General features: G+C 40.0%; 1 protein-coding gene across 1 annotated transcript in view; it reads left to right on the top strand.

Moving 5' to 3' along the window:
* The window catches only part of NDNF (neuron derived neurotrophic factor), a 37,933-nt gene extending 20,775 nt beyond the window's left edge, over nucleotides 1–17,158 (top strand). The window contains exons 2-4 of the mRNA XM_082652851.1: nucleotides 7,218–7,406; nucleotides 13,234–13,358; nucleotides 15,031–17,158. Of these exons, the coding sequence (XP_082508977.1) occupies nucleotides 7,219–7,406; nucleotides 13,234–13,358; nucleotides 15,031–16,424 (1,707 nt within the window). The 5' untranslated portion in view covers nucleotide 7,218 and the 3' untranslated portion in view covers nucleotides 16,425–17,158. The remainder of the gene's footprint in view (nucleotides 1–7,217; nucleotides 7,407–13,233; nucleotides 13,359–15,030) is intronic.
* The last annotated feature ends 607 nt before the right edge of the window (nucleotides 17,159–17,765 follow it).

Here is a 17,765-nt window from a genome sequence, read left to right as displayed (position 1 = left end):
GTAATGTCTATAGGAGCTCGATGACATTTTTTACAAATACGTTCACATGTTCTACAAGGAATTTGCAGAATCTTGGTGGTTGGTGGTAAAGGGATGGAGGGATTTGCTTTGATCATATAACTCACAGGTAGGTAGAGCTGCCGGCTGCTGTTCTGAGAAATCTACAGAACTGAGAAAGGTTGCAATGCCTTAATTTATATGACATCTTCTATTCACAGAGCCTTGGAAGTTCCATGAAAACCTTAAAGAACTTTTTATTTACCAGCCTTGCAAATTTCTTAGATTAGTGAAATGATGTAACTAAACAGCAGTCTATAAATATTAAACGCAAGCATTTTAATGGTTTGAAATATTCACTACTCTTAAGACAAGGTTCTCAATTAGGATTTGTGGTTAAATTCATTGAATACCTATTTCAAAGTAAAAAAAAAATTAACCAGATTTATTTACTTACTCTCATTGTTTACACAGTTTCAAATAATAATTTTTTTTTTTTCTTGCGATACGCGGGCCTCTCACTGTTGTGGCCTCTCCCGCTGCAGAGCACAGGCTCTGGACGCGCAGGCTCAGCGGCCATGGCTCACGGGCCCAGCCGCCCCGCGGCATGTGGGATCCTCCCGGACCGGAGCACGAACCCGTGTCCCCTGCATCGGCAGGCGGACTCTCAACCACTGCGCCACCAGGGAAGCCCTCAAATAATAAATTTTTATTTTCACTAAGTGAATCAGTGGATTAACCAAGATGATAAGTTGACTATGTAACTGAAGATAACTTTTGCAAAATGACGGTAGTAGAGCTGCTGCTGACTCTCTGGGGAAAGTTTTATTTGCTTTTAGGCCTATTGTGGTTTTTTTGTGGTGATAGAGGTCATCCTGGGTGGTTAGTTGGTACACTGATAAATTATTCCAGGCCCCTTTAATTTTTTTTCTTGCATAACATTTGACCATTTTACAATTCTCAAGCATTTCCACAGGTTTGTGGGAAAAGGTTGTGCCAGGTCAGTTTGACTGTTTAAAAGCCACGTAGAATAAAATTGGGGGCTTCCCTAGTGGCACAGTGGTTAAGAATCCACCTGCCAATTCAGGGGACACGGATTCGAGCCCTGGTCCGGGAAGATCCCACGTGCTGCAGAGCAACTAAGCCCGCGAGCCACAACTACTGAGCCCAAGTGCCACAGCTACTGAAGCCCGCGTACCTAGAGCCCGTGCTCCACAACAAGAGAAGCCACCGCAATGAGAAGCCCGTGCACCACAATGAAGAGTAGCCCCCGCTCGCCGCAACTAGAGAAAGCCCACGGTGTAGCAACGAAGACCCAACGCAGCCAAAAATAAAAATAAATTAAACAAATAAATTTTTTTAAAAAAGGTCATGTTAATGCTGAAAATAAAGTCTTAGAATTATTTATGTGTTTTCAGTTACCCATTAGCTGCTCTACTCCCTACCCATTCTGGGACAATACAAATGCTTTATATCTCTACATTGGCATTTTGTTTAAAACTGATCTTCAATTCACCCACTGCGGTCCACGCTCCGCGTTCTCTCTGTGGGGTAGGGCAGCAGAGAGCCCAGCAGGGAAGGAGGCAAATGGGAGAAGCAGCTCCAGTCATCACAGCCCTCAAACATTCAAAAGCAGCTCCCCTCCACCCTTGTAGAGCTGTAGTGTTCACTCGCTCGCCAGAGAGGGGGCAGCAAATATAAAAATAAAATTGCATATTTAAAAGGTTCTTTTAGAACCATTGCTCATGTACCTTTACTCTCACATCAACTAATTGGATTCATATAGTGTATCTAAATAGCTTGAATTTAGATATCTCTGTGTGTGTGTGTGTGTGTGTGTGTGTGTGTGTGTGTGTGTAGTCTAAACTAATAATAGTTTAGTTTATTAGTTAAACTAATAAACTTTAATAATATTTAAAGTTATTTACTTTTCAGTGCCCAAACCTGTCTCTACCTTTCCAGGTATAGAATACATTGTTAATCTCATTGGACAATTATATTTCAAAACAATTTCTCCTTTTAGTCCAGGACACATTGGCATTCCAAAGGTTAAAACTACCTCATATCTCCAATAATCTGGATTCCCAATAATCTAGATTAAAGTTTGAGGTATATCAAATCAGTAGGTCATTTTTGTTTTCTCACTTCTGTTTTGGTAGGATAGGAAGGAATGTTCGAATATGGGGAAGGCCTCTGACAATATGAACAATCTCAGAGTTTTAGATTAGCATCTATGAACACGATTCACCAGAACTTTTCAATCGAAACAAAGTCAATCTTCTCAGTAATAGAATAACACCACCTAGTTTTTCTGGGCTGAAAATCATTGTGCAACCAAGTTGATTGGTCTGCCTAGTAAAATAAAAATATTTGGAACTATCCTAGCAACTTTCTACTTCTGTTGGAACTAGACCCTTGACTGTAGAAAGATAGCAAGGTTTCTTGCTGTGCAAACACATTTCCTAGATTATCCACAAGATGTCCATGACAGAAGTAATAATGCTGAATGAGAAATTCTAAGAAACGTTATTTACTTTAAACTTTAAACCTAGATAAGCTCTAGATACCTAGAAGTAACAAAAAGAAATGAGAGGAAAAGTTATGCCATTAGAGGGCACTTTTGTAATCTTAGAAGAAAAGTCTGTTCTTATAGACTGGATTACCCAAGGCTTATTCTTAAGCAGAATGTATTTTCAGTTGTTTATTTAAAAGTGACTAATTCTTAAGCTGAATGTCTAAGAGAGAACATTTTTTTTGGTAGGGAAAAAAAATCTGTAAAATTCCATCCTTTAAACAATACTTACATAAAGCTTTAAATTTGAATAAGTGAATATAAATTGTGAAAACATGCACAATATGTCTGCATAATCGTTTTTTGATTAGCTATATTCAATGCTTCTTTTAAGTACATCTTGTTAAAAAAATGCTGCCTGTAACCTGATCAAATTGAACAAATTATTAGGCTTCCCTAAAAACGGAGTATGTTTTTCCCCAGCAATACATGGATGTTATTAGATAACATTTTGAAAACAATAATCCTACAGAATATAAAGTCCTGTGTTTGGGGAATCATACTAATTTTTTCCAGTTTTATTGAAAAATAACTGACATACATCACTGTATAAGTTTAAGGCATACATCCTGGTGGTATGATTTACATACATTGTGAGATGGTTACCACAATAAGTTCAGTTAACACCCATCTTCTCCTGTAGATACAATAAAAAGAAAAGGGATCATACTCATTTTAAACACTTTTCTGAAAAGTATCTGTTTTGCCCATAGTTGATGTGGCAATTTAAATAGCTAAAATTGTTTCAGAAACGGAAAGTGTGACCTGATAGAACTTTAGTTGAGGATATACGATTTTTTTTTTTTTTTAAAGAAAGCAAAAGATAGTTTAGTCTATTCCCTATTGGTGATTATCTAAATAAAAATGTCTACCTGAGCCAGTGTGAAGTCAATAAGCCAGTAAAATAATTTAACAAGTAAAATCTTAGTGTCAATAACTGTGAAGAGTATGAAATTTTACCCTCCTTGCAAGCTAACAAGTTAGCCTGCCGTAGTTTCATGGATGCTAGATGGCATGAGACTCCTGGGTCGGCGACAAAGGACTTTATTACGCAGCAATAGCAGGAGCCACAGATCCACAGCAGCAGCATTTTCTCCCACTGCCTGACCCCCCAATTCTCGTGGGATGATTGAAAGAGGGCCTGGTGGCATCAGCCCATATAGTGGGGCTTATTATAAGAGAGCAGCCCTGAGCTTAGGGAACCCAGATTTTTATAATGGGTAACAATCACGCCTGCTCTTTGCTCCAGAAGCTTTATCTTCCAAGGCTGTTTACTATACAAACATCCTTGAAAAGATAATCTGGAACAAAGGCAGTCAGTTCTTCTGCTCCCCACATATACACAACCAAGCACAGAAACCCATGGAGTATTGGCTTTTGAACACTTACTCTGCATAATCCTATCATCTGAAGTTGTTCACTTTACTGAATATTACATGGCTAAGTAGCTGACGTGGGGGAATATATAATAATCATATTTACCACACTCCTGATAGTTTATATTTCTCATATCATATTGTATTCACTATGTGTTCTTATGTGTCCAAGCCTCAGTTTGATCATTTTTGAGATGAGATGAGATAAATAATAGGGCCTACATCATAGGCTTGTTGCTGGCATTCATGAGATAATAGACATGAAGCACTTAGAAGAGTGCCTGGCATGCAGCACATACACAACAAATTTATTAATATTGTTATTAACTCAAAATTCATCTCTGCTTATTAGCTGATTTAATAAAGAGAAAGTTCCTCCCACAGGCAGCTGAGGATGCTGGGAAAATTCCCACCAGTCATAACATGCCAGCTGTCTAACTCTGGGGCTGACCTAAATATCCCAAATACCCAGGGGCATTGGGCAGCTTGTCCTGTTCAGCTGTGCAGTGGTACTGTGCAAGTGACAGCTTTGCGGGCAAATGTGGGGCTCGTGGGAGAAGGCTGCCCTTGAGTGGTTCTAGGGCAAATACGCCCAAGTATCTCACACTCAAGTGCTGCCATGGCATGTTTGCTCTAAGTTCCTAATAAGTATGGAAAGCCAAATTCTAACCCTTTCTAAAGAGACATATTTTATTATCTGGCCCCTTCTGCTCTCAGGAGGCAAACTTTCAGAGATGCTACTACAAAGTAAACTGAATGTGTTTTATTATGCTGAAATAATAAGTATTTCTTTATAGGGGCGGCATATCAAATTCTATTCAGATTTTCCGTTTCTGTTGGCTGCAGGATGAAGGGCATCAGAGGAGAGGGACTGAGGGTCGTGAGTGGTGGTCCCATTCAGTCTACTCCACCATGTCCCTATTTGTTTTGAATAGGTTCACTGAGCTTTGATTTTTGATCCCCCCAGCCATCTTTTGTAGATATAACCTTTGTTTGCTTTTAGTAACTCCCATGACCTCTCGTTTACATCCCCGGCTTTCCTTGGGTTCCACCTTGACAATCACCTGGATATCTGAGGGACAGGTTATTTAATGAAACTCAAGGAGGCCTGTTCTTATTCCTAAACTGCTAGCTATTTGGGAAGAGGATTTCAGTGTTCAGTCTCAGAATCATCATTTGTTTTCAGAGTTTAGAGATCATCCATCCAAACCCTTCATAAAATTGAGGTCCAGAATTTTAAGTGAATTGCCTAAGATTACACTTCTAGTTAGCAGCTGAAACTAAAAAGTCAAGTTTCTTAGCTCTCAGTCAAACTCTCATTCAATGGCAATACAATTGAGAAATAGGATGGGAAATAAATGTACGGGCTCTGCAGTCAGATTCACTTGGGTTTATATCCTTTCTCTGCTTATGTTAAAGGAGGTTTATACTTATATAAGAATAGCACCTACTTCACAAGGTTATTGTGAATATAAATGCAACTTCGCACCGTGTTTTGCACATAGTAACTCCTAATTACTGCAGATATTTATATGGAAAATTGCAGAGCACATGGCAGAAAGCAAATTTTGAAAAAGTAAGTTAAAGGAACTTTCTGAGCAAGCTCACTGGGAAAAATTACTTCTCAAACTCTCATAGAAAAAAGAAAAGCTTATTCCCTTCAAAAAAATATTTTCAGTTGTATGAATCTATTTTTGGTAGCACTCAAAGAAAACTTAAAGTCAAGTGATGGTTTAAGTAGAGGTGACCGCATAGCTATAGCAATGACTATTTAGAAATAAAACTGGCATTCTCTTCATTTCCAATTATTGCAAATATTTGCATTTGACTTTCTCACTATTAAAAGTAGTTCAATGTAAAAACACTATATTTCCCTAATGCTTGAATTCCTTGATGTATATTGTCAAAGAGATAAGGGAAAACAACTCCTTACCTAGTTTTTCCTGTGAGGAAAACAGGCACCAAATCCTCAAAGGAAGCAAAGCCTTTCATTAGCACTTGAGGTGAAAAGAACTCGCCTACCTGCGTCTTCCTGTTGGGAAAGGGAAACATGTAGAAGATGGTGTCCTTGAAACAATCCCTAAAGCAAGGTGCCCTAGAGAATGATCCATGATTGCTTATAGGATTTTTAATTTTATTTTTATTTTTTTGCGGTACGCGGGCCTCTCACTGTTGTGGCCTCTCCCATTGCGGAGCACAGGCTCCGGACGCACAGGCTCAGAGGCCATGGCTCACGGGCCTGGCCGCTGCGCGACGTGTGGGATCCTCCCGGACCGGGGTACGAACCCGTGTCCCCTGCATCGGCAGGCGGACTCTCAACCACTGCGCCACCAGGGAAGCCCTGCTTATAGGATTTTTTATGAAAGTCAGTGATAAATGTCAAAGTGTAACTCAATGAAAACTGGAGCAGCAAATATATAACTCTGCTGGAGGTTAAGACAAATGACCTAAGTATAGAACTTTCCAATGGTCTTTTTTTTTTTTTTTTGGCTGCACCACAGGGCATGTGGGATTTTAGCTCCCCGACCAGGGATGGAACCCTCTCCCCCTGCATTGGAAGCGTGGAGTCTTAACCACCGGACCACCAGGGAAGTCCCCAGTGGTCTTTCTTGATTTGAAGTGGGAATCCAAGCCCACTTTTTAATATGGTAAAAGTTTATATATAAGTGTTGTGTTGAAGAGTCTGGTAAATCTGTAATATTAGACACTGGCAAATAACTCACCTTGGGATTTTAGACAAATTGCTTATCCTATAAGAAAGTTAAACTTTATAATCTCTTAAAATCTCTGATTTATGAAAATCTGATTTGCAGAATAATTCTATATATGATCCTTAATCAAATTTTAAGGACAAAGAAAAGTAACTGTGTAGTGGTAATTTTCAGGCTCTCAGTGGGTCTCTGAGACTTATGTTATGGTTTAAGCTTTGAGACATTTGTATGGAGATGTCTACAATGACCATATTGGCTTCTGCCATAATGAAGGGGGAACTTTTCTCCCTGAATACCCAAGGAAGTCAATGCACCAAGAGTCCTTTTGTTTCAAAATCTTTTTAATATCTGAAATTCTGGTGAATTCATTGTCAACTTGTTGAAATACTTTGAAAAAAAAGAACTGGAAAGTCGCCTTAAAGCTCATGTGCATGTATCCAAAATACATAATACAGCTCTTTCTGTCAAAACCAAATAGTGTGAACCCTTCAGAAAGTTCGCAACTTGCCCAAGTGTTTTGCCTGTAAAATTAATGTAAGCAATTCTTTTTTGTTGCCCCAGGATGGTGCCTCTCCACTGGTGTATGCTGTGGCTGCTGTTACCACTCAGCTCCAGGACCCAGAAGTTACCCACTCGAGATGAGGAACTCTTTCAGATGCAAATTCGGGACAAGGCATTTTTTCATGATTCGTCAGTAATTCCAGATGGAGCTGAAATTAGCAGTTATCTCTTTAGAGACACACCTAAAAGGTATTCTCCCTGCAGGGCTTCCTTTATCAATAAGCTCAGAACGGGTGTCTCTGAAAAAGAAAGTGACCTTTTAGACTTAGTTTAGGTAATTTGCAGTCAACCTCTGGATAGCATTGCCTATTTTTCTCTAAGTAAGAAAATAAAACGGCAGTGCAACGTCTAGCCATTAGACGTCTCTTTGATTCTCGCTGATTGTGATCTTTTGGGTGGAGAGAGAAGTCCTTGCGTGTCTAACGTTTTGGAATGGTCATTTTCTTTTCTTCAGGATGGTAGGAAATTTCTAAGAATGACTCTACAGGATGAATGCAATTAATTGAACACATATGATTCTTCAAGGGTTTGCATTGGCTTGTAAGGATAGTATTTCTTTGATCAATATGATTGGTTTTGAAAGCATCAAACCAAACAGAGATAAAAACTGGCCCCTCGGGCTTCCCTGGTGGCGCAGTGGTTGAGAGTCCGCCTGCCGATGCAGGGGACATGGGTTCGTGCCCCGGTCCGGGGAAGATCCCACATGCCGTGGAGCGGCTGGGCCCATGAGCCATGGCCGCTGAGCCTGTGCTCCGCAACGGGAGAGGCCACAACAGTGAGAGGCCCGTGTACCGCAAAAAAAAAAAAAAAAAAAAAACTGGCCCCTCACTTATCTTCACTCCAACATCAACATATTGAACTCACATAATGCTTCTAAGTATTTTGACCTTTAAAACTTACATATATCAACATATATCAATCAGTCCGTCAATCAATCATATAAACTAATTATATTTAAAGTTACTTACTTTGCAGTACCCAAACTCCTCTTTATCATATTTCAAAAACAGTTTCTCCTTTTAACCTAGGGCACCTTGGCATTCCAAAGGATAAAACTATGTCATGTCATCAATAATCCATTTTCCAAAGATTGAGGTGTATCAAATTATTGTCGTCTTTCTCTTGTCACTTCAGTTTTTTTTTTTTTTTTTTCTTGGTACGCGGGCCTCACTGTTGTGGCCTCTCCCGTTGTGGAGCACAGGCTCCGGACGCGCAGGCTCAGCGGCCATGGCTCACGGGCCTAGCCGCTCCGCGGCATGTGGGATCTTCCAGGACCGGGGCACAGAACCCGTGTCCCCTGCATCGGCAGGTGGACTCTCAACCACAGCGCCACCAGGGAAGCCCCGTCACTTCAGTTTTAATTGACAATAAGAATGGAACGTGGTGCTCCTCTTCCACTGAATGGCACAGACATGTTACCATCCGGTCAGTCTGTGTGAGAGTAGATAATCAGTTTTCATATTTTGACTGGTGTGACCTATTGTTTGGGTATCATTTCAGCACCATCTGAATGAAATTATTTGTTTGAATGGAAGTAATAGATTAGGAACTGATTTGTCAGTAATATATAAAATAATTATGACTCTTTCAATGACATTCCTAAGACTGAAGGCACAAAATGCAAGGATGATTACACTAAAGGAACTTGATGTCTTAGTATTTACAGAGACTTAGTCTGTGAAAAGAAGGAAGGGTAGAGGAGGCAGTTTTAATGATTCAAATTAGTCTTAAATATCAGCTGAATTCATGCCGAACCATTTTGCTTGTCATATTCTTGTCTCTTGAAACTTTTGAGTGAATCCAAATTTTTCTTTAAAAAATTACTTTGATTTCCCAAATGTACTTGTGCACTGCTTTGCAGTGTTCTTTAAAGCACAGCATTCCTCATTATGTAATCATTTCACTTAATCAAATAAATGGTTTATCTTTGATCTTTCAGTCTCTTAAAAACTAAATAAGTTTTGGTTCTAAGCGCTGTCTTAAAATTACATTTTTTTTTCTTTGAAGCAACATGTTTTTATTATAAGACATTTCAAAACAACACATGCTCCTTTCCTCCTTCAGTTTTTATTTCTTTCATTTGTTCATTCTTTTGGGTTTTTTCCCCCCCGCACAAATCATGATTGGAGACTTTGATATCTACATTTGGATGCAATGTTAACAATAGTTAAATAAAGAGTTGTGGCCACAGTCATTTCTAGGGGTAAAATATGTGATGGGAGAACCCACATAGACATTGTTGATATTACAACTAAAGATGAAATTCCAGATAAAGTTTGGAAGCAGAGAATAGCAAAAGAAAACAAATTCATTAATTATGCTTATGTTTATACATAGATTCCAAAGTCTAAATGGTTCACGGAGTGTTTATCCCTCAACTCTGGCCTTATAATTTGGAGCATATTTGTCACATTTCTGTCTCCCTCACTAGCCAGTAAATACCTGGTGCTCATAGATCGTGCCCTATCATCTCTGATTGCAGCTCCCTTCCGTGAGTGCACTGTGCATGCTAGACAATAAATGTTTGTCAAATTGTTAAAGTTTATTCAGATTGTCTTTTATCCCTAATCATAAGTGCTTCCATATGAAAATGTTGACTTAGAGGGACTCTCTGATGTTTCATATGTAAAATGATTACCCTGTGGAATGCAAGCATTGTTTTCTCTGTTATTGGTTGCTTATGGCCTGTATTAAAGTTACTAAGACACAGTTGCATACTTTTGGAAATAAACTACTTTCTTGATTGAAATGAGAACAGAAGATAATAGGTGAACATGCACATTGATTTCAGCACTGGTTAGCTCGGCTACCCACATAAAAACCAAAAACAAACAAAACTAAAAAGTTTTGAATACTTTTAAAATTACACGATGCTAAATAAATTATTTTGTCTTACCTAATTCTTTGTAATGTTCATAGGTTCAGTCATGTTTATGTGGTTAATATCACCTATGCAACCTGGCCAAAGGAACAAAATTCTACTCTCCAAAAGTTGACTGAATTTGAAAATTAAACCATCTGACACCTCTCTTTAGGGATGCTTAAGTCCATAAAATTTCCATATAGTAAAGAGTGCAATCATCTAGTTATTTTGTTTGGATGATTGCCTAAGTTTACTATATTCCGAACAAGCTTTTTTTGCTTTTATAGGGTCTTCACTTTATTTGTCCTTCCACAGCCCTATTTCCACCCTCCAGCTCCTAATTCATCTTGGAATAATGAAGGGGGGAAAGCACATATATTTCCATTCAGATTCAGTATCTTCAGGTAGAAACAGACTAAGTGTAGGTATCCTAAGGCTAGAATAAGGTAGGTGTTATGATTCTTGGGTTCTGTTTATTCATTTAGTAATGCATTCATTAAGAAGAGTTTATCAAGTACCTTCTACCTGCAGAAATCTGTGCTAAATGCTGAGAATAAAATGACATGGAAAATGAACCCTAAGTGGGCCTTTGTTGGGAAAATGACATTAATCGAATAATAATATAAATATATAGTAACAAATTGCAATAGGTGCCCAAAGTGAAAAGTATAGGACACTCGGAGTATGTGAGAGCACCTGAGCCAGAACAGTTAGAGAAGGCATCCCTGAAGAAGTGACATTTAAATATTAGTAAGGGCCTGTACATCAACTATATTTCAATTAAAAAATTATTTATTTACAAATATTAATAAGGACTAAAGGGTGTATTTCAGGCAGAGCAAACAACATCCCAATGGCTCAAAGAAGCCCTACGTGGTTCGAGCACAGAAAGCAAAAGGGATGATGACATGACAGTGAGGTAGGCAGAGGCCCCACTGCTGGGGAAGTTGTAGACTCTCTGAACAATTAAGGACTTTTTTCCCCAAAAGTGAAAAGCTAAACTTATTCATGAATCCAACAAATATTTATTAATAATTATTTTAGTCTCTAAGTCTTCATCAATGAGCTAAATGTCCTGCCCTCTTGTAGCTTTCATTCTAGTTGGGGGAGGTGGGAAAATAAAAAAACAAACAAAGGTATATCTAATACATCAGGTAGTGATAAGTGCTTTGAAGAAAAATGAAGAGGAGTAGAACAGCTTCACGGGTAGGAAGGTGATGTCTTACATAAGGGGTCAGAGTCGGTCTATGGCGAGATGGTGACCGACTCTAGAGAAGAGAGTTGATGCAGTGACTGAGCACGTAAGGTCAACAGCTGGAGGATGAGCATCTCAGATGGAGAAACAGCAAGTTCAGAGGCCCTGAGGCAAGAGTGTGCCGTAGTCATTCCACAGAGAGCAAGGAGCTGAGTAAAGAAGGGAGAGAATAGAGGAAACGAGTTTAGAGATTTGGTTGGGGACGCAAATCATTGCAAGTTCTGAATGAGACAAGAAGCTCCTGGAGGGTTTGCAGCGAGTGTGTTCAGACTTAGGTGTACATGGATATCTCCTCCTGGAAGGAGGTAAATAAACCAAGGGGGTCAAAGTGGAAACAAGGCCAGTCAGAAGGCTATTGCAATGCTCAGACAAGAAAAAATGGTGGCTTGATCTGGTGGTAACAGGGAAAGTGGAACAAAGGGATGGACTCTGGGTATATTTTAAAGATGAAGCCAAAAAAAAAAAAAAAATGACTGCTGATTCAGTGTATGTGGAGTGGAAGAGTAAGAAAAAGTCAAGAATGCCTCTAAAACGTTTGTCCTGAGCAACTGGAAGGTTAGGGCTGTCATTTACTGAGTAGAGACAGACTGCAGAAGTTGGTTTGGTGAGAGAATGAGAAGTTTGGATTAGACATCTTAAGTTTGAAACTTTCAGTAATCTCTAAAGGAAGATGGTGAGAAGATAGTTGTCTCTAAAATTTAGCTAAGAGTTCAGGCTGACAATTTACATTTGAGAATCATTAAAATAGAAGAGCTTAAAGCTGTGAGCCTGGGTGAGATCACACAGGGAATGAGCACGGGTAGAAAAGAGTGTCCTAGCACAGGCCCTTGGTTCACCCCATGGGTTAGAGGTCGGGGAGGTGAGAAGAACTGCAGAGGAGGCTGATGGAGCAGCTGGCCACGGTGGTCAGTTTGGAGAGGGTGTTGGGGTAGATATAGAGAGAATCGAGAGGCAAAGAGGTACCCAGGAGGTGCAATCTCTAGGAGGTGAAACTTGCTTATTTTTTGCCGTGAAACCAGTGAGGAAACCACTGTTTCCTCCCTTGCAAGATTATGGGCTTTGAAAGATAAATGGAATCATCTAAATTATTCAGAGTAAGAATATATAGCATTGTTATACATAGGCAATATTTTTATTCTACTTAAAAGTTCTTTTGAGACATCATTTAAAAAATCTAAGGGGAAAGCATAGAGGAGAATGTTTTGTTCTTTTAAAATGTTTTCAAATCACTAGGTTATTAATGCAACAGAAAATCTTAGTGACAGAGAAATGTGCCTTTCCACTGACTGACACAGTTATCTTTACCTTTTAAAAATATTTCTCAAATGGTCATTAGATACCTCTCTCCAAAAGGATATGGAATAGTAAAACTGTGAACAAAAGTCAAGATTGTGAAAGCCTGAATACAGTGTTATTTTGCCAGAGACCAACATGCATTTTAGAAGGACACTGCTGTGAAAATGATCTCTTGGAATGGTTGGCGCTTTAGAGTGCCCTTGGGGTAACTTATAAATTTATCGCCAAATTTATGGAAAATGCAGTACCTGTAGGGCAACGTACATGGAAATTCCTCTTGGTTGTGACTTACTTTGCACTGGTGTTAAATAACACCCCCAAACTGGTAAGTTTTGATTCTTAACTCGAGTAACACCCAAACTCCACATTTTGGTTCAATGTCTTTCAATTATTTCAGACTGTGTCGATGGTAAATCTGGTCACAGAACCTTGGGCTATTGGACTTCCACGGTTACTGCGGAAAATATCATGATTTATGTCAGATAGCCAGTTTGATTTTCTGTTAAGTGAATACAAATTAAACCAAGCGATTTTTCCCACTAATCTTGGTTGTAAGTGTTAGGATGAATTACCTCGGTCTGAAGTGGTCCACTTTCACCCAGGTATTTCTTTGTGGTTGAAGAAGACAACACGCCATTGTCAGTCACAGTGACTCCCTGCGATGCGCCCTTAGCGTGGACGCTGAGCCTCCAGGAGCTGCCAGAGGAGGCGAGCGGGGAAGGCTCAGGTAAGCGGCGCGGCAGACCTGACCCCAGACCTCTGGATGGATAGCTGAAAGGCTTATGAGACAGACAGCCTTCTCTTAGTAAGAAAAACCAGCATGGATACATGGGGGAAGCTGGAGATTTGGAGTTGGAGATGAGGGAAACGGAGGATGACATCAGATGGCGGTGATTTGGTGAAATAAAAGGTTGAGAGAGACAGGTGTGTGGGCTGAAGGAGTGAGGAAAGGCAAGGGGTGAGCATCGGCTTCCCTGGCTGTGGTTTGCAGTCTTGCCTAACCACTGGACTCACCACTGGGGGCTGTATATGCTACTGACGCCTGCATCCTACCTCCGAGGTTGTGATTTAATTGCCCTGGGGTGGGGTCTGGACACTGGGATGGTACAAGTTCCCCTCCAGGTGAATCTAATATGCACCCAAGGATAAGAGCCTCCGATCTCTGGGGAGTAAAGGGTCGCCACAAAGAGAGAACAAAAGGCCATCGAGCACCACGGAAAGTCCAGGATGAGAAGAAAGTCAGGAGGAATAGGTCAGGCATTTGAAGAAGATGCAGATGGTGGAAAGCAAATGACAGATACAAAGAAATGAGTAGAGTCTGTATGAGGCCCTGGGTTGACGCTGCTTCCCTTTACGGGGCAAAGGCATCCTAGCTTGAAGTGAAGGCTTGAGACTGGTGCCATGACAGGATGGTAGCCAGCTAGATACGTACAGTGATGTGGGAACGCTGTAATTAGGAAAATATTGAAAGGGCATATGGGGAGTGGTGAGATTGCGATAGAATGAGTAGTCACATGATGATTGTGTTAATTGCGTGGTTTAGGAATATGAAGTTCTACAAACCTCACTCTCAACCTGCAGTGATCGGCTGGAAAAGATCCATTCCCACTCTGGCTACACGGTCCTTCTCTGGGTCTTCTAACACCGATATCTGTGTGACATCTGATATTAATAGGAACAAAAAATGGAAAACGTTATTTTAGTTTCAGTACTTTCCCTGTATTCCTCCTGAGCGCGTGTTCTACACGTTGAAAATTAGGTCCTCTTACTGGTGCTTTATAGTCTATATTTTAATGAGGTTGTCCAGTCCTACTAACAAAAGTGAAATTAGTGAAATGGCTAGCCATCCAAGTGCAAACTGACAGAACTCTTCTGGTCAAAGCAGATTGACAGTAGGGATTAGTCTCTAAGAGGTTTGCAGTCTTTGACCTAAAAATTCTACCAGCTGGAATCTATCCTGAAGAAATAATGTAAAATCAGAAAAGCCTTACATATATAACAGCATTATTATAATGGTCAAAAATTAACCAACAGTTTCATTTTTATGATATAATATTAAGTGAGAAAAATGGAGGTTTCTCTAGGTACATATATGCATGATCATAAATGTTATAAAGTTGCAGAGAAAAATAAGAGAAAATAGTAACAACTGCATAAACATGTGTAGAAGGAAGACTGATAGAAATAGACCAAACTGTTAACAAAGGACTATATGGATTTGTATTAATGGATGATTTTTTTTTTATCTTGTTCTCTATCTCCCAGTTTTCTACTGGGAACATGTATTCTTTTTATAATGGAGAAAAACTAAATTAAATTGTCTTAAGAACACAATTTAAGGTTGGCAAGCCACAGCACATGCCCTGACGTGTAGGCTGTGCTTCTCTTGTGTCTTTTAGGTGACCCAGAGCCTCTGGCTCAGCAGAAGCAGCAGATCATTAATGAGGAAGGCGCAGAGTTATTCTCCTACAAAGGCAACGACGTGGAATATTTCATATCTTCTAGTTCTCCATCTGGTTTATATCAGTTGGAGCTTCTTTCAACAGAGAAAGACACACATTTCAAAGTATATGCCACCACAACTCCAGAGTCTGACCAGCCCTACCCTGAATTACCTTATGACCCAAGAGTCGACGTTACCTCCCTGGGATGCACCACGGTCACTTTGGCTTGGAAACCGAGCCCCACGGCCTCTTTGCTGAAACAACCCATTCAGTACTGTGTGGTCATCAACAAAGAGCACAATTTCAAAAGTCTCTGCGCAGTGGAAGCGAAGTTGAGTGCAGACGACGCTTTCATGATGGCACCAAAGCCCGGTCTGGACTTCAGCCCTTTTGACTTTGCCCACTTCGGATTTGCTTCGGATAATTCAGGTAAAGAGCACAGCTTCCTGACAAAGCCGTCTCCAAAACTGGGGAGGCACGCCTACTCGAGGCCCAAGGTTGACATTCAGAAAATCTGCATAGGAAACAAGAACATCTTCACCGTCTCGGATCTGAAACCCGATACGCAGTACTACTTTGACGTCTTCGTGGCCAACAGCAACAGCAATATGAGCACTGCTTACGTGGGCACCTTTGCCAGGACCAAGGAAGAAGCGAAACAGAAGACAGTTGAGCTGAAAGACGGGAAAGTTACGGATGTGTTTGTTAAAAGGAAGGGGGCAAAGTTTCTACGGTTTGCTCCAGTCTCGTCTCACCAAAAAGTCACCTTATTTATTCACTCTTGTCTGGACGCTGTCCAAATCCAAGTGAGAAGAGATGGGAAACTTCTTCTGTCTCAGAACGTGGAAGGCATTCGACAGTTTCAGCTGAGAGGAAAACCTAAAGCCAAATATCTCATTCGACTGAAAGGAAACAAGAAGGGAGCATCTATGTTGAAAATACTAGCTACCACCAGGCCCAGTAAGCAGTCATTTCCCTCTCTTCCTGAAGACACGCGCATCAAAGCCTTCGACAAGCTGCGCACCTGTTCTTCAGCCACCGTGGCTTGGCTAGGCACCCAGGAAAGGAACAAGTTTTGCATCTACAAAAAGGAAGTGGATGATAATTACAGTGAAGACCAGAAGAAAAGAGAGCAAAACCAATGCCTTGGACCAGATACAAGGAAGAAATCAGAGAAGGTCCTCTGTAAATATTTCCACAGTCAAAACCTGCACAAAGCAGTGACCACAGAAACAATCAAAGGTCTTCAGCCTGGAAAATCTTACCTGCTGGATGTTTATGTCACAGGACACGGGGGGCACTCTGTGAAGTATCAGAGTAAAGTTGTAAAAACCAGGAAGTTCTGTTAGTTACCTTGTATAGAGATATATCACTTAGAACTCCAGGAGAGACATTAAATCACTTTAAGTATAAACTGACTACTCCCACAGCTGAGAGAAGTTGTGACCTGTACTTGTACTATGGAAGAAGGGATATCAACTGATGTATATTGATGTTTATATAAGTAATTGTTGGAGGAGACTTGGTCTAGTGTGCCCCAATGGTACCTAGTGTGTATCTGATATCCACTGATGTCAAAGAGAAAGGACATCTTGAAGGAACTGCCATCCCTTGCTTTGACCACTGCATGAACTGCTTCTAAATTATTTTATCACCTAAAAATTTTGAATATGCCATTCATTGCACACATCCACAAATGCAAATTATTCCTCTCAATAGATGCTAGAATATATATAAATTATTTTATAAAGTCTTGTTTTAAATGTCAGTGTTTCTATGATTGTAAACTATTAAATTCTTTTCCTGTTAAAGTATGGATCTAATCTAAGTATATTAAGTGGACAGCCCTTTAGTCAGTTCTATTGCTATTGTAAATTCTTTTTTTTTTTTTTTTTTTCCGGTAAGTGGGCCTCTCACTGTTGTGGCCTCTCCCGTTGCGGAGCACAGGTTCCAGACGCGCAGGCTCAACGACCATGGCTCATGGGCCTAGCCGCTCCACAGCATGTGGGATCTTCCCGGACCGGGGCACGAACCCATGTCCCCTGCATTGGCAGGCGGACTCTCAACCACTGCGCCACTAGGGAAGCCCTATTGTAAATTCTTATCTGTTGAGTAAAATGTTTAAATACTGTATGTATCTCATGTACAAAGTTGACATACATTATATTCATGTATATAAAATTAAAGATATTAGATTATATACTGTTCATTTTCCCAAGCAGCTACCTTGGTGTATTCAATTTCTATTCTGTCCCCCAAACTGCGCCTTTATGTAATTTTGCACCAGGTTTGACCCTTTTTTAATAGTTAAAAGGCATGCTGCATCTCTCTAAAGTTACTGTGGCATTAGAGACAGTTATTGAAATTTGTATTTTGACATTGAATAGGAGCTAGCTGTTGTGAGAATTGAGAGCGCACCAATGGACTTGGAATAAGGCAAGCCTCAAAATACTGTAGCTCGATAAGTATTCAACAAATCATCCTTAACAACCTAAAATATATTACCTCTCTTTTAAAAATAACCATCTATTTTAAGTACAAAATTGGGATATGCCAAATATTTTCCAGCTGCTTGAATATTAGCAAAATAATTGTTTTGATTTCTAGTGGGAACAACTAAGCAACCACCAATTAGGACTTTAATTAGTAAAGAGAAAAATATGGAAGCTGCTGGTTTGTAACATTAACAG

Source organism: Grampus griseus, assembly GCF_964374135.1.
Source record: "Grampus griseus genome assembly, chromosome: 4".
In the NCBI taxonomy this organism is placed as follows: domain Eukaryota; kingdom Metazoa; phylum Chordata; class Mammalia; order Artiodactyla; family Delphinidae; genus Grampus; species Grampus griseus.
This window is presented reverse-complemented; position numbering and strand designations above follow the sequence as displayed.